The sequence below is a fragment of the Capra hircus genome, chromosome 29 (assembly GCF_001704415.2).
Source record: "Capra hircus breed San Clemente chromosome 29, ASM170441v1, whole genome shotgun sequence".
NCBI lineage: Eukaryota > Metazoa > Chordata > Mammalia > Artiodactyla > Bovidae > Capra > Capra hircus.
Genome location: NC_030836.1, coordinates 26280189 through 26302646, shown reverse-complemented (window position 1 = coordinate 26302646; position 22458 = coordinate 26280189). Strand labels below are relative to the sequence as shown.

General features: G+C 39.3%; 3 protein-coding genes across 3 annotated transcripts; all 3 read left to right on the top strand.

The window, feature by feature from the left end:
- TMEM225 (transmembrane protein 225) lies at positions 4070–6819 on the top strand. The gene is given in 6 exon segments (XM_013975823.2): positions 4070–4247; positions 4837–4954; positions 4956–4981; positions 5279–5398; positions 6577–6787; positions 6789–6819. Coding segments are annotated over 6 exon segments (684 nt in total).
- On the top strand, positions 8951–9880 carry LOC102168700 (olfactory receptor 147-like). Its single transcript, XM_005699692.3, has one exon. It carries the CDS (start codon positions 8951–8953, stop codon positions 9878–9880), a length of 930 nt encoding a protein of 309 aa, XP_005699749.3.
- Positions 19684–20601, top strand: LOC102168429 (olfactory receptor 147-like). The gene has a single exon (XM_005699691.3). The coding sequence runs from the start codon at positions 19684–19686 to the stop codon at positions 20599–20601; it is 918 nt and encodes a 305-aa protein (XP_005699748.3).

Genomic DNA, 22458 nt, shown 5'->3' with positions numbered 1-22458 from the left:
CATGTTCTTACACTTGGTCTGCATGACTGTTATGCTTTGCTGGTATTTATCCAACAAATGGTAATGTGCAGCAACATCTTGTAGAGATTTCTACCAAAATCAAGTGTGGGTTTTTAGATCCCTCAGATACTGTGAAAATATGAAAAGGAAATGGTCCAAAGTCCAGTCTCAGTGAGAGCTTCACACTGTCCTCAGGTTTTGCCTATGGAAGGGGAGATAGAGCTAAAGTGGCTCCCTCTAACCCTAGTTGTCTGATTATGCAAATCTGGGGTTGGAAAATGAAATTTTTAATTTCAGTAGCATTCCAGTTCAGTTCAGTCACTCAGTCGTGTCTGATTCTTTGCGACATCATGAGCCGCAGCACACCAGGCCTCCCTATCCATCACCAACTCCCGGAGTTTAACCAAACTTGCGTCCATTGAGTCGGTGATGCTATCCAACCATCTCAGCGTTCCAGAGAGGTACATAATCAAGAAATCCTGGGCTATAATGTAGCAAAATGCCACCGTCCAGTTCTGCAAATCAGAGTCTGTCCTGAAGGTCAAAGTCCACACCTCAGAAAGACATCTGATAAAGAAGGGAATAGGGAAGCCAAGTGATGTGAAAAGTATCTGAGTGGAAGCACAGACATAGACCATAGAGATGCTGTATAGAGACTCTCCACCCATAAACACTGCAATCATCACCTTCGCTAACCTCCAACAGGCAGAAGGGGAATCTTCTGCCTATATATATGTGCCCCAGGGTTCGGATTGACCCTCTGTGCCTTTTTCTTCAAGACGATGTCAGGAGGAGCTGTTTCAGCTAAAGGGATCATGATAAAGAGCTATGTATTCATTTGCCTAGAATACGTATCCCATGGGCAGGAATCAGACCATCCAGACTGTTAGCCTACGGTCTCCCACTCCCAAGCTGAAGGGTATTCCAAGTATAGTAGAGGAAAGTAGCTATCATACTTGCATTTAGAAATAAAGGGAAACAAATATCCAGGAGAGAGACCCAGAAACAACACAGTCCCAGACTTGTCCATGGTACCCTAACCCGGCGGACGGAGTCTTAGAGGATACTCTTGTCTTAAAATTGTTTGGCTCACAGAGGCACCTAATCAAGCTGATAAGTGACAGAGACACTGCTTTAGAGCAATAATGATTCCATTTTTCTTTTTGATCTCCAGTGTTCCTGGTGTTTAGGAAAAGATTCTGTTTTTTTGAGGGGAAGTGGGAGGGGAGCTGGGCTCCAGGGAGGTGGGGGCGAGGGACACAGAGAAAGGCAGAGAAGAGAGGCCCAGGTAGCCTGGCCACTGATCTTCCTGCCTTGCTGAGAACCTGCATTCATTCCTGCCCTCAGGTGTGTGAGAGGAGCTGGTTCCTTTCTTTCTTTTTAAAAAATAATTCATTTACTTTATTTATGGCTGTGATGGGTCTTCCTTGCTGCATTGTGGGCTTCCTCTAGCTGCAGCGAGTGGGGGCTGCTCTTCATTGCAGAGGATGAGCTTCTCATTGAAATGGCTTCTCTTGATTCAGAGCAAGGGCTCCGGGTGCAGGGGCTTCAGTGATGCTGCACTGGTTCGGTAGTTGCAGCTCACAGGCTCTCGAGGGCAGCCTCAGTAGTTGCGGCTCATAGGCTTAGTTGCTCCTCAGCATGCAGGATCTTCCCAGACCAGGGATTAAACCCATGTCCCCTGCATCAGTAGGTGGATTCTTAATCACTGTACCACCAGGTAAGTCCCAGGAAAAGCTTTAATTGCGCCAGATGGGACTATGTTCAGTTATTTACTAGTGAATCTTGCAATCATGAATGCTATAATACTATAGTTCCTACTTTCCAAGATACGTTCAAGTGGGAAACATTTGCACATGTGAACACAGTCCCAAATAGATTTCAATGGTGAAGTCAAAATTAACATTAAGAACTGTCTAATGTGGAAATATATAAGACATAAGCCAAAAGTGAACCCTCACAGTAACCATGGACTTTGGACAACAACAATACATCATTGTAGGTTTATAAATGTAACAAATGTACCACTTTGGTGAGGATGTTGAGAACAGGAAAGGCTGTCCCTGTGTGGGATATACAGGGAGTATATGAAAAATCTCTGCATCTTCTGCTCAGTTTTGCTGGAAAAACATAACTGCTCTTTAAAATATTATTTTCTTAAACTTGTTTAAATAGGAAAAATTATATGAGATATAGCAAACTCTGCGCACAGATAAACATGGGTGACCTTAAATCCTGGCATATTAAAGAAGTTTTAACTATTTTAAGAAATTTGAGGAATAAAAAATTAGAAAGGGAAATAATGAGGTAAAAACTTAAAGTAGTAAAATCTATTAAAAATAATATTTTCAAGTGGATAAACATGTAAAGGGATCTTGAAAATTATCAACAAATTGATAACCCTTTAATAAACCAGATTAAGAAAACAAAGAGGGATAGTAAGTAAATCTATGAGGAAAACTTAGCCCTCATCTTTTAGTGATACCAACAAATATTTAAGGATGAGATTCTCTGGGTTTGTTTCAGAATAACTCAGGGATGAGCACTCAAGCAGGGTAAAGCGTACATGGGAATCATCCCACCAATCTCTCCTTTTTCAAAATTGCATACTTACCTTTGAAACTAAAATTGTGATTTTCTTTTTCCATTTATTGTTATTTCTTTAATCTAGTTGTCTATTTAAAAAAAAGGAAAACATAAAACCTAACAATCTCCCTTCTACTTTCACTTCTCCCGTTGTTCTGCAGAGAATGCCATGCCCAGAACAGCCAGTGACATTCTAATCATCAAATCAAGTGACGTATGTTCAGCTTCCACCTAATTAGATTTCTCTGCAACATTAGGAATCTAATCTCTCCTCAAAACTCAAGCTTCTTTAATTAGTCAGCAGCATTTGTATTTTTCTAGGTGGCTTTAGTGGTAAAGAACCCACCTGCCAGTACAGGAGACATAAGAGACAGGAGTTCGACCCAGGGTGGGGAATATCCCCTTGAAGAGGGCATGGCAACCCACTCCAGTATTCTTGCCTGGAGAACCCCATGGACGGAGAAGCCTGGCGGGCTACAGTCCATAGGGTCGCAATGAGTTGGACATGACTGAAACGACTTAGCACGCAAGCACACACACGCAGCATTGCTCTGACCTCATTCTTTGCTCTTTCTCATAAATGACATTAATCAGAATTTCCTTCACTGCCTCTTGTCACGTTCTGTGTGATATCCTCTCATGATGATATGCACACTTATGTTTCAACTGCCATTGCTATGTTGATAACTCTTAACGTACTATTAAGTTTCAAGACTAATTCTAACCAAGAGTACTGGACTGGGGTGCCATTGCCTCCTCCATCATATGCCTTCAAGGCACCTTAAATTTAACCAAAACCTGTACTTACTAAATTCTTTCTCATAAGCAGACTTGTGCTTGCTCCCATGGCTTACATCTTATTTAATGGCATCTTGACTCCTGTTTTCCCTAACTACATACATAATCTCTTCTCTGACATGTGTCTCACTAATCTCTCTCACCTATCTTCAAAATACCCCAAATTATGAGTGGGCATTCTCTTTTGTGATGCTAGCTACCTGACATCTCACATAATGATTCAATTACCTTCTTCATTTCCTTGATCCCTATCTAATGTTCATCAGTCCTGGAGCATATAATCCTAATGTCTTCCATCACACGTGTTTGACTTCTTTCAGGACCTCTAGTTGCTCTTATAGCTGATAGTGTTCTCTATGTGTGACATCATATCTCCTTCTGTATCTGGTTCCTCTTTCAGGGCCTCTAGGCCCCTTGCTGATTCCATTGTAGTAGGTCTCAGGGTCAAGGGTCAGACCAAGATGATCCCATGGCAGTTGGCAGCCATGACAACAGACTAGCCCAAATGGAGGAGTCAGAAGCAGTACGATTTATCTTCTCTGTTCCATAGGCTACTTCAGTTTCTGCCACTGCCATTGCGTCAGCAATCACTAAAAGATTTTGCCCTATTTCTTGTGATTAATCCTATCTGAGAAGAAGCATGTGAGATATTGGTGACGGTCTCCGCTTGAAAACCCCAGTCGCAATGGTGCACATACTAGTCAGAAAGGTCGAGGCCAGCAACATGTTCTTCTCCTCCTGGGTCTTAGTCTTCTTGGCGATAGGACTCATCATAGAAGAATGGGCTGAACTAAAGTTGGGACCCCAGAAACATAGGATAACCCACAGTTCGTGGATATGTTGTACTTCCCTGTGGCTATCAGGTCAGAGCTATTACATGGAAAGAGATGTGTGGAGAATGAGGGTTCATCCTTCTTTGACTTCCGTTTATCTCACCATTATCCTCTAGTGCAACCACCTGTAGCCGCAGTGTGCCCACTTCCATAATCAACACAGTCAAGGCCTACCCCAAAAGCTCAGCATTTGCACATTTTGGAAAAATGTTTAGAAGCTCACAGGCTTACCTGATGGATCTCTGAGAAGCCCTGACAGTAGCAACAGGGAATCTAGCACATCTAGACTGTGAGGATATAAAAGAAAGGTGACCAGCAGCAAAGAAATCACGTTACATTGCCACTAGAGGAAGACAAGAGTGATTAGCAAGAAATACATTTTGAAAAAATAGAAGAGAAAGAAGCTTACAGAGATACAAAGATAGAGAACAATTTCTTTTGGTTCCATCTCCCATTTAGCTTAAGACCCCTACCTCTTTCATTCCCTACCTCTGCTCTTTATTACTTAATCAAATGTTTCACCTCATTCTTGTTTACCTAGAGATTTGTGTGCCCCAGGTAGAAATGAGCCAGAAGAAATATCTGTCCTTGCCTCAATACAGCTTCTTCTTTTCAACAGATGGCCTGGAAGTGGTCAGGAACATTCTGATTGTGGTGTTCAGCTTTTCTTTCATGCATAACTTGCTCCTGGGTTTTGAATTCACATATATGATTCCCCAAACCAAATATACTCTCATGACTTGCCTGCCTCTCTTTCCTCACAGGTAACTCCCTGTCTTCAGCCACCAGTAACTTCCTGTCTTCCCTGACATAGGATAGGAGGCTTACTTGGTTTGTAGGTCCAGGCTGTGGTCTCTGACTAACTCAGGCCTCCCAGTTCTTTGGCTTAGATACGCAGCTGCCAAATTGGAGCCACCACTCAAGTGGCATTGGCCTCTGGACAAGGTGCAGCTGTGCGTGGTAGGGGCTTGGAAGTCAAGCATGTCTCGGGTTAAGACTTAAGCACGAGAGCCAGGGTCCCTCAGAAGGGACTTTTCTTTCTCCTTTTGTCTGGACATCAGGCATCCTTCTGCTCATTGTGCTCCTACTGTATCACCACATGCTAACTCAGGGTGAATCCGTGTACCGCTCGAGTTACAAGGTCTTCTGGGTCATTGTCACTGCATACTTGAACACTTTATTGTTATTCGCCTCTGATGAGTGTCTTCAGGGCCCTTGATGGGAGCTAAAAACCCATCTCTGATAGGCGGGAGAGTGAGAGGATGGGAAAGAAGATAAAGGGAAAGTTACCAACCTTTGCATTTTAAAGGGCTATTGGGGGAGTTAGACTCACTCTGAGGATGGTTCCTACAAGGATGTGGGCTGAGTGAGATGGTCGATACGCTTGCCTCCAAGGGAACCCTTCCTTTCCGCCTTTTCTTTCACACCTGCCCTGTTCAGAGTGGAGATAACCGCTAACTTCAAGACTAAAGAGCTGGTAGGGAATGTTCACTTATGTGGAGGCGGTGACCCTAGGGGCATAGTTGTCCTGCCAGGACAGCCTGAGGTCAGAGAGAATCAGTGTCTGATGCACAGTGACCAGTTACAAACACCAGAGACTCTTCTAAGAAGCCTTTAAAATTTCCCTTGCAACTAAACTTCCTAACTCAGAAGCATGTCCTCTGTCAGAAAGAATGCTCAATTGTGTTGAGCACTGCCTGTGTGTGCTCAGTCACTCAGTCGTGTCCGACTCGTCCATGACCCCATGGACTGCAAGGTTCCTCTGGCCATGAGATTTTCAGGCAAGAATACTGGTGTGGGTTGACATTTCCTCCTCCAGAGGATCTTCCCAACCTTCCCAACTGAACCCAAATCTCCCGCATCTCCTGCATTGCAGGTAGATTCTTTACCTGCTGAGCCCTCAGGGAAGCCCCAAACCTTGTGCATGTGTGCTCAGGTGAGTCCGGCTCTTTGTGACCCCATGGACTGTAGTTGGGCTGCATTTAAGCTATTCTGCACACACTTTTAAAGTGAAAGAAAGAAAGTGAAGTTGCTCAGTCGTATCTGACTCTTTGCGACCCCATGGACTGTAGCCTTACCAGGCTCCTCCGTTCATGGGAGTTTTCAAGCCAGAGTACTGGAGTAGGTTGCCATTTCCTTCTCCAGGGAATCTGCCCGACACAGGGATCGAACCCAGGTCTCCCGCATTGTAGGCAGAATTGTCTGAGCAACCAGCACTCTTCTGCTAAAGCACCCCCCTCCTGAATGGCTTGGGACTGTTCAAAGGGAACCATTAGGTTTCACAGCTGGGCCTCGTGGCCCATAGGGAGGGAAGTGTTTCTGTGACTTTTCTGTTGTTCCTTCATCACCCTCCCCTGGCTTCTCTTTTTCCCAGGATTCCTCTCTCTCTTACAGTACAAGCAGTCTATTAATGGTTCTGGTAGCCTGATCACCATCCCCAAATCTGCCAGAGAAAGTCAGGTTATGGAGCAACGGAGTTTCAAAGTTGTCTCGTTACCAGCAGGTACTGCAATGCCTCATAGTATTGTCTGGATACACTCTGCCCACATGAAAGAAGATTCTCCAAAAAGACCAAGCACGTCGTGTAACCAGGGCTCTATGATTTGACAATTTATCTTTCTGTATATGTTCATCTTAATGGCAACAGCTTGTGCATATGTGGTGTGTGAAGGTCCATCTGTATGGTCTGGTTTGGAATTATGTAAATGACTATAACTGGATTGGGGTCTATAATAAGATCAAGAAACCTTTAAAAAAATTTTTTTACCCTGACCAGCTTTTATTTGTTCTCACCATTTAATAGCATCTGTTATTAATATAGTAAATATCATCATATAACTGATACTTGCTGTACTACTAACTTTATATATCACAGTGATTTGGAATAATGTATATTACCTTTAGTCTCATTGATTTTATTGTAAAATATTTCAACCTTTCAGAAAAAAATACAAAACAACATGATAAATACCTGTGTATACATCACCCAACTTTCACATTATAGACATAACTGATATTCCCTTAATTGTTTTTTCTAATCTTAATTCCCTCATTTGTTTCACTGTAAAACACATTTAATGATGCATTGTTGATAACTGTACATTCATGTCATCTTTCCTACAACTTTATACATCTATAAAAATTGTAAAGATTAGCTATCGAAGCATTTAAAGATCATTAAATATTGTACTTTACAGATCATTTTTAGCAAGTCACCTTTTTCACTTCACTTTATGGTTTTGTAATTCATTGATAAGTTTTGTTCTACTTCATTGATTCAGACTACTGTTAAGTTTTTCCCTTTAGGGATATAATGTGAAATACTCACTTTCCAGTTGATAAAAAGCTAGCAGTTTTCTTTTGTTGTTTTGTTGCTAAGTCATCTGTGACTCTTTTGTGACCCCATGGATGGGGGGTAGCCCACCAGTCTCCTCTGTCCCTGGGATTCTCCAGGCAAGAACACTGGAGTGGGTTGCCATGTCCTTCTCCAGTGCATGAAAGTGAAGAGTGAAAGTGAAGTCGCTCAGTCATGTCTGACTCTTAGCGACCCCATGGACTACAGACTACCAGGCTCCTCCACCAATGGGATTTTCCAGGCAAGAGTACTGGAGTGGGTCTCCATTGCCTTCTCCTGCTACAAAAATAGCACTGAACAAAATAGACAAAATCTATGCCCTTATGGAACTTAGATTCAAATGCACCTGAGCATATCAATGTGTGTGTATGTGTTGTGAGAAAACAAACTAAGTAAACAAATAAGTGACTAGTATTTCACAGAAGGGTAGGTGCTGTGTATTCAGGAAAGGTCACATGCTTTTCTATTTGAGGATGTGCCCCATATGGCAACAAACAAAAATGTATGCAAAATGGTTTACTTCCAATACACCACTGTTATAGTGAACTCAGCTTAAACGCAGAGTAATTTCTCTTTGCTACACATCATGATCTCTGGGGAAAGCACAATGAAAACCTAAGACTTCTAAGTTTTAATCAGGTCCCTAGGATTTACCATTCACAATAACCCTTGGGTCATATTATCAGGGGTTCCCTGGGCACCAGAAGATGCTATTTCCACCCCGCTGGACTGGAGAGGACACTCTGGCAGAGCCACCATCAGAAATCATGACCTGTACCTCATGTCACCTTAGAGCCTGGTGTACTGAGGTCTGTGCTCTGACTCAGTCCAAATGCACTCAAAACAGAAACAATAGCAAAGAAGAAGAATCTCTGTTCTGGGCTGTTTATCTCTAAAATTCATCAGAGCCACTTGCTCTTCCTTGAGAATAAGGAAGCAGAGGTAGCAAGTCCCAACACTGAAGTCTCCGTACAGAAGGGTGTGTTGAGTTTTACCTGCCCTGTTACTCACCTTCCAAACCTCATCTGTGGAAGCCAAGGATTCCCTAAAATGACAGCTTTCTCTCTGCTGAGATAACTACTGATCATGGGTAAGTCTGGTAAACTGTCAAAGCAGAAGTGGAAAAGAGATGCTGTTGTCCATGGGTTACTGAATTTTATCCCTGTAGAACTTGCCCGATAGTGTTTTTGATACACTTCTTTAAAAATTTCCTCAGCCTTTATACAGAGGGGAAAACAAAGGTACACAGAAGGGTGGGTGGGGGTTTCTTCTCAAATTCTGGGACTGTCTCAATAGACTGGGATTGAGCGGAGAGAGCGGGGCACTCATTTTAACATTACCCTCTGTCCTGTTCCCACAGGTATGTCCTAGGGAAGAAATGGCCCCAGGGAATGAATCTTCAGTGACTGAGTTTATCCTGCTGGGTTTAACACAGCAGCCAGAACTCCAGCTGCCTCTCTTTTCCATTTTCTTAGCACTTTATGTGGTCACTGTGGCGGGGAACGTTGGCTTGATTATTCTTATCGGTCTGAACCCTCACCTGCACACTCCCATGTGCTACTTTCTCTTCAACCTTTCCTTCACTGATCTCTGCCGCTCCTCTGTCATTACCCCTAAAATGCTGATGAGTTTCGTAAGCCAGAACATCATCCCTTATGCAGAGTGCATGACTCAGCTCTGCTTCTTCTCCTTCTTTGTTATTGATGAGTGCTTTATTTTGACGTCAATGGCCTATGACCGATACGTGGCCATCTGTAAGCCCCTGCTGTACAAAGTCTCCATGTCCCATCAGGTCTGCCTCATGCTGATGGTGGGTGTATACGCGATGGGGCTTGTGGGTGCCATGGCCAACACTGGGTGCATGCTGCGACTCTCCTTCTGTGATGGAAGCATCATCAATCACTACATATGTGACATTCCTCCTCTTCTCCAGCTGTCCTGCACAAGCACCTCCATCAGTGAGCTGGAGATTTTCATTGTGGTGGGTGTCAATGTCATAGTGCCCAGTGTCACCATCTCCATTTCTTACACCTTGATCCTCTTGAACATCCTTCGCATCCGTTCTGCAGAGGGCAGGTCCAAAGCCTTCAGTACCTGCAGCTCCCACATAATTGTGGTATCTCTTTTCTTTGGATCATCTGCATTCATGTATCTTAAGCCTTTTCCTGCTTGGTCTCTGGATGAAGATAAAGTGTCTACAATTTTTTACACCATTGTGGGGCCAATGGTGAATCCTTTCATCTACAGTTTGAGGAACAAAGATGTCCAAGTTGCATTGAGAAAGACCTTGAAGAAAAGAGTATTCTGAACTAAAATTTTGTTACTTATTGATGCCACATCTTAGTATGGATACACAATGTAAAAAGACATGGAGAACAGAGAAATTAAAGTAGAAATGTAAGTGATTTAAATCATAGCATACATTAAGTTCATTATATAAATCACTTCATAAGAAAAAATACTGTATGGAAAAGGAGGATCAACCCTTCATCCTTTCATAGAAAATAGGGGAAGTAGTCATTGTGTTGTTGTTCAGCTTATTTTCAGAGACTATAAGGTTTTAAATCGAGAAAGTTGAATGATAATGTATCAAGGAATGGTAAGATTGTCAGGTTTTTCATGGGAAGTAGGGAAGGAGAGGGTAAGGAGAATAGAGAGTAGCATTGATATATATACACTACTGTGTGTAAAATAGATGGCTAGTGGGAAGCTGCTGTGTAGCACAGGGAGCTCAGCTTGATGTTCTGTGATGACCTAAAGGGGTGGGGTACAGGGTGGGAGGGAGGCTCAAGAGGGAGGGAATATATGTATACACATAGCTGATTCATGTTATTGTACAGCAGAGACTAACACAACATTGTAAAGCATTTATAGTCCAATTTTAAAAAATAAATAAAATGAAATAAAATTTTAAATAAAGATTTCAAAAGTTTCTCTTTAGGTATCCCCCAGACATCAGGTACAAATAATATAGTTTAGTTAATCAACAAATTGAAACTGAGCACCTATTCTGTATCAGTTTGTGTTTTTAAACAGCAGAGATACCATGGTGAACAAGGCAATGTTTGTGCTTTCATCAGGCTAATTGTCTATGGGAAGGTGGAGGTGGGGTGCAAGCTGGAGGAGTCAAATTATGAGCAAATAAACATGTACACATGTATAGATGGAAAATGCCATGTAGAGTCTTGAATTAAGGAGATGGTACAATAAGTAACTATGGTTACTTCAGACTGGGTGTTCAGGAAGGATTTTTCTGATAAGGAAACATTCTAACTGAGAAGAGGAAAATTAGACACAGGGAGATAAGAATATTCTTTACAGGGGAAAATCCACATGGGGACACTGGAACAGAGTGGCCATCTGCAAGCCAAGGAGAAAACAAATCTGCCAACACCTTGATCCTGGATTTAAAGCATCTAGAACTGTGAAAAATAAATTCCTATTTTTTAAGCCACCTAGTATGGTATTTCTTTATAATAATCCTAACAAACTAATGCATGGACTATTTACTGAACACTATGAAATATTTTTAAAAGAGTTGGGAGTCATGATATAAACATCTCTTTTTAATGCTAAATATAGTCACATAAAATTTGATGGTCAAAAAGCCATACCTAACAAACTTACTTTTACTGAAATACTAGTCTCTCTTTACTTGAGTCTTTGGCTTAATTCACTGAGTTTCAAAACTGTATTAAAAATAATATTCATCAAGACGTCAGGAAGTGAATAGTTTTATGCTTGTGCAGAATTAGTGCTTTTGGAGCAAATTTCCCTGGAATTCAGGTCATAGGACAAGTCTTGGAAAGGTCAAGATGGAGGAGGCAGGTTCCACTCCACCCCCGACTTCCTGGGGGAAGGCACAGGAAGGCCAGTCTCAGAGCCAGCAGGCTGCAGCAACCTCTTTACTCTTTCTGCTCTTCTTAGCTACCACAAGCATCCAGGCTGTGGTTGAAAGAGAAACCCATTCGTTGTTCCATGTGAGCTTGAGAAAAATATACATACGGCTGTTGTCGGATACTATTCCATCTCCCAATTTCAGCTGGATCCTTACAGTGCTTCTGCCTACTTAATTATTAACATTCTGTAATTACTCTTCTTTATTAAAGATTAAATGTCCCTGGTAAGCTTCCTATGTCCTTAATGTAAGTTTTCTGAACTTGATATAGTGACTCGAGCTTTCTCCTGAGTGTTACCATGGTATGTATTTCTCCATCCTTTTACACCTAACTTAAATCTTTACATTTAAAATGAATTTCTTCTAGACAGTGCATATTTGGTGTTTTTTTCATTATCCACTATGAAAATTTCTGTCTTTTCTTTTTAATGTACTTGAATTTTTATTTTTTTTATTTTACAATATTTTATTGCTTTTGCCATACATCAACATGAATCCCCCACAGGTATACACGTGTTTCCCATCCTGAACCCCCCTCCCTCCTCCCTCCCCGTACCATCCCTCTGGGTCATTTCAGTGTACCAGCCCCAAGCATCCAGTATCATGCATTGAACCTGGGCTGGCTATTTGTTTCATATATGATATTATACATGTTTCAATGCCATTCTCCCAAATCATCCCACCCTCTCCCTCTCCCACAGAGTCCAAAAGACTGTTCTATACATCTGTGTCTCTTTTATTGTCTTGCATATAAGGTTATAGTTACCATTTTTCTAAATTGCATATATATGCATTAGTATACTGTATTGGTGTTTTTCTTTCTGGCTTGCTTCACTCTGTATAATAGGCTCCAGTTTCATCCACCTCATTAGAAATGATTCAAATGTATTCTTTTTAATGGCTGTGTAATACTGCATTGTGTATATGTACCATCGCGTTCTTATCCATTCATCTGCTGATGAACATCTAGGTTGCTTCCATGTCCTGGCTATTATAGACAGTGCTGCGATGAACATTGGGGTACACGTGTCTCTTTCAATTCTGGTTTCCTCAGTGTGTATGCCCAGAAGTGGGATTGCTGGGTCATAAGGCAGTTCTATTTCCAGTTTTTTAAGGAATCTCCACACTGTTCTCCATAGTGGCTGTACTAGTTTGCATTCCCACCAACAGTGTAGGAGGGTTCCCTTTTCTCCACACCCTCTCCAGCATTTATTGCTTGTAGACTTTTGGATTGCAGCCATTCTGACTGGCGTGCAATGGTACCTCATTGCGGTTTTGATTTGCATTTCTCTGATAATAAGTGATGTTGAGCATCTTTTCATGTGCTTGTTAGCCATCTGTATGTCTTCTTTGGAGAAATGTCTATTTAGTTCTTTGGCCCATTTTTTGATTGGGTCGTTTATTTTTCTGGAGTTGAGCTGCATGAGTTGCTTGTATATTTTTGAGATTAGTTGTTTGTCAGTTGCTTCATTTGCTATTATTTTCTCCCATTCAGAAGGCTGTCTTTTCACCTTGCTTGTAGTTTCCTTTGTTGTGCAGAAGCTTTTAATTTTAATTAGGTCCCATTTGTTTATTTTTGCTTTTATTTCCTTTACTCTGGGAGGTGGGTCATAGAAGATCCTGCTGTGATTTATGTCTGAGAGTGTTTTGCCTATGTTCTCCTCTAGGAGTTTTATAGTTTCTGGTCTTACGTTTAGATCTTTAATCCACTTTGAGTTTATTTTTGTGTATGGAACAGAAAGTGATCTAGTTTCATTCTTTTACAAGTGGTTGACCAGTTTTCCCAGCACCACATGTTAAAGAGTTTGCCTTTAATCCATTGTATATTCTTGCCTCCTTTGTCAAAGATAAGGTATCCATAGGTGCATGGATTTATCTCTGGGCTTTCTATTTTGTTCCATTGATCTGTATTTCTGTCTTTATGCCAGTACCATACTGTCTTGATGACTGTGGCTTTGTAGTAGAGCCTGAAGTCAGGCAGGTTGATTCCTCCAGTTCCATTCTTCTTTCTCAAGATTGCTTTGGCTATTCGAGGTTTTTTGTATTTCCATACAAATTATGAAATTATTTGTTCTAGCTCTGCGAAAAATACCGTTGGTAGCTTGATAGGGATTGCATTGAATCTATAGATTGCTTTGGGTAGTATCCTTATTTTCACTATATTGATTCTTCTGACCCATGAACATGGTATATTTCTCCATCTATTGGTGTCCTGTTTGATTTCTTTCACCAGTGTTTTATAGTTTTCTAAGTATAGGTCTTTAGTTTCTTTAGGTAGACATATTCCTAAGTATTTTCTTCTTTTCGTTGTGATGGTGAATGGGATTGTTTCCTTAATTTCTCTTTCTATTTTCTCATTATTAGTGTATAGGATTGCAAGGGATTTCTATGTGTTGATTTTATATCCTGCAACTTTATTATATTCATTGATTAGCTCTAGTAATTTTCTGGTGGAGTCTTTAGGGTTTTCTATGTAGAGGATCATGTCATCTGCAAACAGTGAGAGTTTTACTTCTTCTATTCCAATTTGGATTCCTTTTATTTCTTTTTCTGCTCTGATTGCTGTGGCCAAACTTCCAAAACCATGTTGAATAGTAGTGGTGAAAGTGGGCACCTTTGTCTTGTTCCTGACTTTAGGGGAAATGCTTTCAGTTTTTCACCATTGAGGATAATGTTTGCTGTGGGTTTGTCATATATAGCTTTTATTATGTTGAGGTATGTTCCTTCTATTCCTGCTTTCTGGAGTGCTTTTGTCATAAATGGATGTTGAATTTTGTCAGAGGCTTTCTCTGCATCTACTGAGATAATCATATGGTTTTTATTTTTCAATTTGTTAATGTGGTGAATTACATTGATTGATTTGTGGATATTGAAGAATCCTTGGTGTATCTATACGACATACATTTAATGTGATTGCAGAGTTTTCTCAACTCATGACAGGGTTCTGGGGTCATGTCATGACTTAGCCTAGCCTCCCTTCAATGTATTCAGTTGGGCAAAATCATCTAACATAAAGCTAGAATGTTGTTTTGATTAAAATATGCAAAGAAAAAAATGCCATTGATAATAAAGTGTTACATACCTCATGCAATTTGTTAAATAGTGTATTGTCATGTAAGAATTGAATCGCCAGTCCATGTCTGACGTAGGGTGCAGCTTGCTTGGGGCTGGTGCATGGGGATGACCCAGAGAGATGTTGTGGGGAGGGAGGTGGGAGGGGGGTTCATGTTTGGGAACGCATGTAAGAATTAAAGATTTTAAAATCTAAAAAATAAAAAAAAAATTTTTTTTTAAATAAAAAAAAAAGAATATACAAAAAAAAAAAAAAAGTGTACTGAAAGTGAAAGGCTTTGCAATTGAAAGAGTATGGGCTGTTTACCGTCATGGTCAGATGATTGATGGGGAACTGCAGCTTGTGGCTTTTGACCCGTATTTATTTTAGGCCCATGGTGAAGTTGAAAAATCATAAATCAAACCGTCCTAAGTCGGGGACCAGCTGTATTAATAAACTTGAGTTAATATGTTTATAAGTGTTTTCTACTTGTGCACATGTTGTGTTCTTTGTTTCTTTATCTTTCCCTTTGTTTTCTTATTCTCCAGATTTAATTGAGCATTTTCTATTATTCCATTTTATCTCCTATCTTAATATATCGATTATCCTTCTTTTAAAATATTTACACTGGTTATCCTAAAGTTTACAATAAGTTTTAATTTAATCAAATCCACTTTCAAATAACTCTATTCAACATCATCTGTTGTACAGGGAGCTTGGACAGTTTCTACTTATTTCCTTCTGTGCTTCTATGACACATGTTATTCATTTTACAGAACCATGTTGTAATTACTAATGCATTGTTGCTACTATTATTTTAAACACACAGTTATCTATTAGATAAATTAAGAAGAATAAGACAACCTTTTTATGACTATTTTTTCCCTCTGATGCTCTTTTTTAAATGTCAGTTCATGCTTCTGACCTATATTCTTTTTCTTTTGCCTAAAAAACTGCTTTTGGTATTTCCTGCAAGGCAGTTCTGTTGACATCAAACTCTCTTAGATTTTGTTTATCTGAGAATGTCATCATTTCACTTTCAAGTTGAAGGATAATATTATTGAATTTAAAATCACAGATTGGTGATTTTTTTCATTTCAACACTTTAAATATTTCACTCCATTCTTTTTGTTTGCATGGTTTCCAATGAGAGTCTCTCTGTAATTATTTTTTTTCATTTTAAAAATAATTTATTTGTAACAAATGCTAACCATCATCTGTGCCTTCAGTGAATCATAATCATTTAGCTACTGGATAATCTTGCCTTGATGTTGATGGCTGTGGCAATTTCTTTCTTTTTTTTTTTAATCTTTGTCCTTATGGGTAAAACACTTCTCGCACTTGGCTTCTTTAAGATTTTTTTGTTGCTGTTTTGTTTTGTTGAAATATACTTGATGTACATATTGTATTATTTTCAGGTGTACAACATAGTGATTCAATATTTAAACACATAATGAAATGATCACCATGACAAGTCTGGTAACCATCTGTCCTCATACAAAATTATTATAATTTTTTGACCATTTTTCTTATGCTGTGTATTCCCATGACATTTATTTTATAACTAGATGTTTGCACCTCTTAATTCCGTTCACCTATTTCTCTCATCCCCCACACCATCTCCTCTGGCAACTGCTCACTTGTTCTCTGTATGTGTGAGTCTAATTTTTGTTTTGTGTTTTAGAGTTCACATATGAGATCATACATTATTGTGTTTCTCTGACTCATTTCACTTAGATGCATCCTTAACATAAATGGCAAGCTTTCATTCTTTGTTATGGCTGAGCGACATTGCAGTACTCCATACGAACTTTATCCATTTGTCTGTCAGTGGACACTCTGTCACTATCTTATCCTTTTTTCATTTTAAACTTCTTAATTTTATATTTTGCATGAGTACCTATGATTCATTTTGTGACAATTTTTTTAATGTTGTGAGGTACACATTGAATCTCTTTGTATATTTGTTTGCTTTTTGTGTATTTAATTATTTCTGCCTCACTGTATTAAAGGCCTGTCATTTCTCCTTTAGATTGCCTTTGTTTTTTTGTTAAAATTATTGTTTCTAATGTATATGGATCTATTTCTGGACTCTGTATTTCATTCCATGGAACTATGCATTCTTTGGACTATTTGCATTTTTTTATTATTGAGTGAAAGAGTGGTTTATGCATTTTGGATGCTAAAAACATGTGCATGCATGCTCAGTTGTGTCCCACTCTTTGCAACCCCATAGACTATAGCCTACCAGGCTCCTCTGTTCATGGGATTCTCCAGGCAACAATATTTGAAGGGGATGCCATTTTCTCCTTCAAGGGATCTTCCTGACCCAAGCATTGAACCTGTGTCCCCTTAAAAAAAAAAAATGTGCTTCCCAGGCTACACTAGAGGTAAAGAATTTCCCTGCCAAAGTATTTTGAATACTGTGATGGTTTAGTAACTAAGTTGTGTCTGATTCTTGTGACCCCATGGACTGTAGCCCACCAGGCTCCTCTGTCAGTAGGATTTTCCAAGCAATAATACTGGAGTGAGTTGCCATTCCCTTCTTGAGGAGATCTTCCTAACCCAGGGATCCAATCCAGGTCTCCTGCACTGCAGACAGATTCTTTACGGACTAAACGACCAGGGAAGCCCATTTGGATACTAGGTCCTTATCGAACATATTTCTCTCATTCTAGTTGCTGTTTTTTGTTTTTTTTTTTTTAACCATCTTGATGATGTGTTTTGGAGGCACTCATATTCTGAGCAGTGTGAAGAGTTAAAGAGCCTGGTACTTTCAGACTAAGAAGGAAAACTTCTCTATTTAGTATAGTATCTCGCTTGACTTTCTTTACTTTTATGCAAAACTTAATCATAGTTTTGATAGTTATATTTTTATTACAGTGTTCCAGTGTGCCTTTATTACAGTGTTTCAATTGCCCATTAGGTAGCTTAAGATCATGGAACATTTTGAACTAGGAAGGAACAGATCTGTGCTTTCAGAACTTATTCTAACAGCTGTGTACATAGTGAAATAATAGGGAGTATGTGGAAAAATCTAGAATAACAGCTGGAATCACCATATTTCAGCATGTAGTTCAGTAATTCAATAAAAACCTAAGGTCAGTGTGGCTGTAGACCCTAATGCTGAGCATGTGAGAAATGTGAGAAACACTCAGGAGGCTTTCACCAAAGAACAACGTAGCTTATAGAGTTATTTATGCAGTGCCTACTGTGTATTCTGCACTATACACAGCACTGTGAGAAAAGTAATAAGACAGAAGACATGTTTGTCCTTATAGAACTTATAGTGTCTAAGAGGACACAGGAATTAAAGGGGAAAATGCCTGGTGAGTGTTATGACAGAGGACCTATTGGAAGTTTTGACAACATATATAATGACAGCTGATACTGTTTGACTATATACCACTTGACTATTCTAACCAATTTTTGTACAGTTTTTAATTTCATCATCAAGATAATGCAATGAAAAATATGCTATCATTCTCATCACTATTTTAGAAATTACGAACCTGAGGCATGGAGTTTAAGCACTGTGCTCAAGTTAGTAAGTGTGGCAGTAGGACTCTAAGCCACACCCTAACTCTGTATCCCCTAGTAGTTTCTATGATGAGAAGGAATTGATAACCTCAGTTAATGAAATAATTTAATACATTTAAGGGCTCAGCTAGATCTTCAGAAATTTCCAGTAGGGCTTTAATCATAAAAATAGAAAGGAGAAAGTCACAAAAATTTTTGAGATAACCCATGAAAGACAGTAACTGAAATTAGTTACTAGGGTCTTTGCAAAATTTATAGTGAAGATATGAAGAAACCTATAAACACTCTCTGGAAATTTTCCATTTAGGATGTGGAAAAACACAGAGTAAGAATCTGTAAATAGATTTTTCTAAAGTAATGAAGATGATAGGAAGATGAGAGTCTACTTTTGCCTCTGCCTTGGGGGATGTACAGTCCCTGGAGTGATGTGTAAACTGAATTCAAATACTGAGTCCCTAAAGAACTAAACAGAGAATATGGTCCAGAGTGTAAAACCAATTCCCTTATTTCTTTGCACACACATAGACTATTCTCTGAGGAGAGACTGAGTAAGCTTCCACCCTGTTTATAATCAAGAGCACTACATCATTAAACCTCATTCAATCTTCTGTGTCTTATCAAGTGGCAAACCGGATAACAATGCTGTTAATTTTTTCCTGATTCTTGAGAAGACTCAAAGTCATAATCTGAAATTAATATATGTAGGTCAGAAAGATTTCCAGAGCATGTCTGAAATTCAGTCTGGGCTGCATCCTTTTAGAATTTAAGGAACCTCAAACCTGAAACTGCCTTTCTAGGACTACAGGGGTAAATACCAAGGGAGAGCACCAAAGAGGGTGAGTTTATGAATTTTGTTGATTTAATGTATGTCCTGTTTTGAGATGGAAGGCCAGGGGTATCAGATCTGCCACTTTCATTCCCGTTGTGTGCAGTCTTGAGATTTAAGTGAAACTGTCAGGAGAGTATGTTCATGGGAAATCAAAGAGTGTTCAGAGGTTAAGAGGCTCAAAAAATGCAGTATCTCAGTCAATAAGTTCCTTCTCCCTGAATGAACTCTCACTTTTCTACATTTATGGATTTTATTCTGTGAAATAGAGTGGTAACTTAACCTCCTCTGGCCTTTTGTCCCTTAGTTTTTGTTTGGAGACAATGTGGTTCCCATTCCACCATGTATGGAATTACTACTCTAACGTGTATTACTACTCTAACGTGTTCATCACCAGGGAGCTAGGGTCTCTGCCTTCTAATTTTACTGGTGAGGGGAGGGCTTAAGTGAATGAAGAAATGATGAGATGTGAGAAGGAAGATTCTGTCCTGGCACATTCCTCTCTTTTCACTTTTGTTTTTTCCGGCATATTTTGCATATGGCAGCACTGCCCTGTCTCTGTAGGCTGTTTGTGATGTTCTTTGTGTAATTAACATCTTAAGCCTCCAGTAAGGGAATGTCTATGTCACTCATTATCATGATAATGATAAAGGCAGATTCTATGGGTCCAGGTCGGCTAGTCTCAGACATGCTCGGTATATACACTTTCATGTAGGATAAGATATTGTCAGAAGGGCTGAGTTGTTCTCTAATGTTACCCTTTTCTCCTGTGTCAACAGATTCCCTCAGCGAAGAATGGCTCCTGGAAATGGTTCTTTTGTGACTGAATTCATTCTGGTGGGGTTAACAGACCAACCAGATCTTCAACTTCCCTTGTTCTTCCTGTTTCTAGTAATGTATATGGTCACTATGTTGGGAAATTTTGGCTTGTTAACACTAATTGTGCTGAATTCATACCTACACACCACCATGTACTTTTTCCTCTTTAACTTGTCCTTCATAGACCTGTGTTATTCTTCTGTATTTACACCCAAAATGCTGGTAGATTTTTTATCAAAGAAGAATACGATCTCTTATATGGGATGCATGACTCAGCTCTACTTTTTCTGGGTTTTTTTTTTTTTTTTTTTTTTTTTTTTTGTCGTTTCTGAATGCTATGTGCTAACATCAATGGCCTATGACCGCTATGTGGCCATCTGTAACCCACTCTTGTATAACATTGCCATGTCCCCTAAAATGTGTTCCAGCCTTATGCTTGGTTCCTACTTGATGGCATTTTCTGGTGCCATGGCTCACACTGGATGCATGCTGAGACTGACCTTCTGCGATGCAAACACCATTGACCACTATTTGTGTGACATCCTCCCTGTGCTCCAGCTCTCCTGCACAAGTACTTACGTGAATGAGCTGGTAGTTTTCATTGTGGTGGGCATCAATATCATTGTGCCCAGTCTCATGATCTTTGTCTCTTATGGTCTCATCCTCTCCAACATCCTCCAAATATGCTCTACAGAGGGCAGGTCCAAAGCCTTCAGCACCTGCAGTTCCCACATAACTGCTGTTTCTCTGTTCTTTGGTTCAGGGGCAATCATGTATCTTAAACCGTCATCTGCTGGGTCCATGCATGTGGGGAAAATCTCTTCTGTCTTTTACACCAATGTGGTTCCCATGATGAACCCCTTAACCTACAGCTTGAGGAACAAAGATGTTTAACTTGCTCTGAGAAAAACCCTGGGGAGGGGAAAATTTTGATTAGAATCAATGTCTCTGTGCAATTTGTCATAAGACAGGAGATTCCATGTGTTTATTTTTAATAATTTTAGTGGCAGCTTTCTCATCCTATTTCTCACCATGGGGAAGGAAATCTGACTCTTTTCTCAAATTTTTCCTATTTTTAGGCCTTTTTATCTCCATTTTCACAATTTCCTTATGTTTTCCTTATGTTTCTCATTTAAGAAAAGCATTAAGAAACAAGTTATTCTCTTTTATTTTAAAATTATCATTATGGATTTTTTTCACTTGGAAGATGAACGGTACTGCTAAAACAATCAATAAAGTAACACTAGGATGAGTTTAAAGTCTTTTTAAAGTCTGCTTTTGAATGATCAATAAAGTAACACCTTGTACAATGGGGGTTTCTTAAATGCCACTAGGGCCAGCAGAAGCATGAATCAGATAATCTGTCCTAACTCTTTTCTTTCTCCCTACTGTGGTCAGTACTATGACTCAAATGCCAGTTTCACAATTATAGCAGATCCATAAAAACTATGTAATATACCCCATTTTGTAGCTGGTTTCATATTTACTTCAGAGATTTCATATTTGCTTTCTACAGTCAAAGAAGCGCAATAGATTTTTAATATATATTTAACATATGGATAGAATACTGAAAGAAATATCATTCATTTAGTTAAAATCACACAGCTGCTTTATTTTTTAAAAGCCTCGTATTTCAAATCTACCACTCTTTCTATTATACTATTTGTATAACACGTATGAGAAAAAAAATTGCTTTGAAAGTTGACTTTTTATATAAAAATGAAATATTTGGGGGATCTTGTAACTTAGAGAACAAAGCATGGGATGAAAATTTTTCATGAATGTGTCATTTGTCCATGGTCCAGAGACACAGTCAGTAAGTAAGAAGTCCCTCAAGAGAATGGACAATGAGATTTAGAAGCTGTATTTCATTCTAAATCTGTATCTTGAGCTGTAGAATACTGCAATTATCCTCCACTGTCCATAAAGCTTCCATTAAAACTTATAATACACAATGACCACACATTAACAGTGATTTTTAGAATTAAGACTAATTTGTGGGGAACCAGGAAGAGAAAGGATGACCTCTTAAAAAGATAACATAGTTACTGTTCATCAAAACTCAAATTAGGAAGAATGAATAGAAAGTAAATGGTAAAGAAAAAAACAAACTTTTTCTATGACTCTCTTCTTTCTGGAAGATTCTCAAAATCTTATGAGAGTCATAGGATTTCTCTAGATAGGATGAAAGCTTAAGTTATTTGATATTAAAAAGTTAAACTGAAAGGACTTGTGGGACCCAGGGGGAAAAAAACCATTCCTTGTTATGTTGGCTTCTTTATACTACCCTTATATGGATTTTTTTTAGTACAAAATCCACAAATGGCACCTGGAAGAGCAATGGCAATTTGAAAGAAGTATTTAATGAATAAGCTAATTTTTACAACATCTATTTTTAGAATTAGATTTTTTTTTCTTTTGAGAAAACAAGCAAAAAGATGAAAAATCAAAAATCCTTATTATGATGCCAAGGGAAAATTTAAACATGTAAGAAGTCAACACTGAATATTCATTGGAAGGGTGGATATAAAGCTGAAGCTCCGATACTTTGGCCACCTGATATGAAGATCCAACTCATTGGAAAAGACCTTAATGCTAGGAAAGATTGAGGGCAGGAGGAGAAGGGATAACAGGGGATGAGATGGTTGGATGGCATCACCAATCCAATGGAGGAGTTTTCACAAACTCCAGGTCTTCCCTGGTGGCTCAGATGGTAAAGAGTCTGCCTGCAGTGTGGGAGACCCAGGTTCA

Excerpts from the sequence above, each read along its gene's own strand:
- LOC102168700 (XM_005699692.3), top strand. The coding sequence starts at position 8,951 with ATGGCCCCAGGGAATGAATCTTCAGTGACTGAGTTTATCCTGCTGGGT.
- LOC102168429 (XM_005699691.3), top strand. The coding sequence starts at position 19,684 with ATGGCTCCTGGAAATGGTTCTTTTGTGACTGAATTCATTCTGGTGGGG.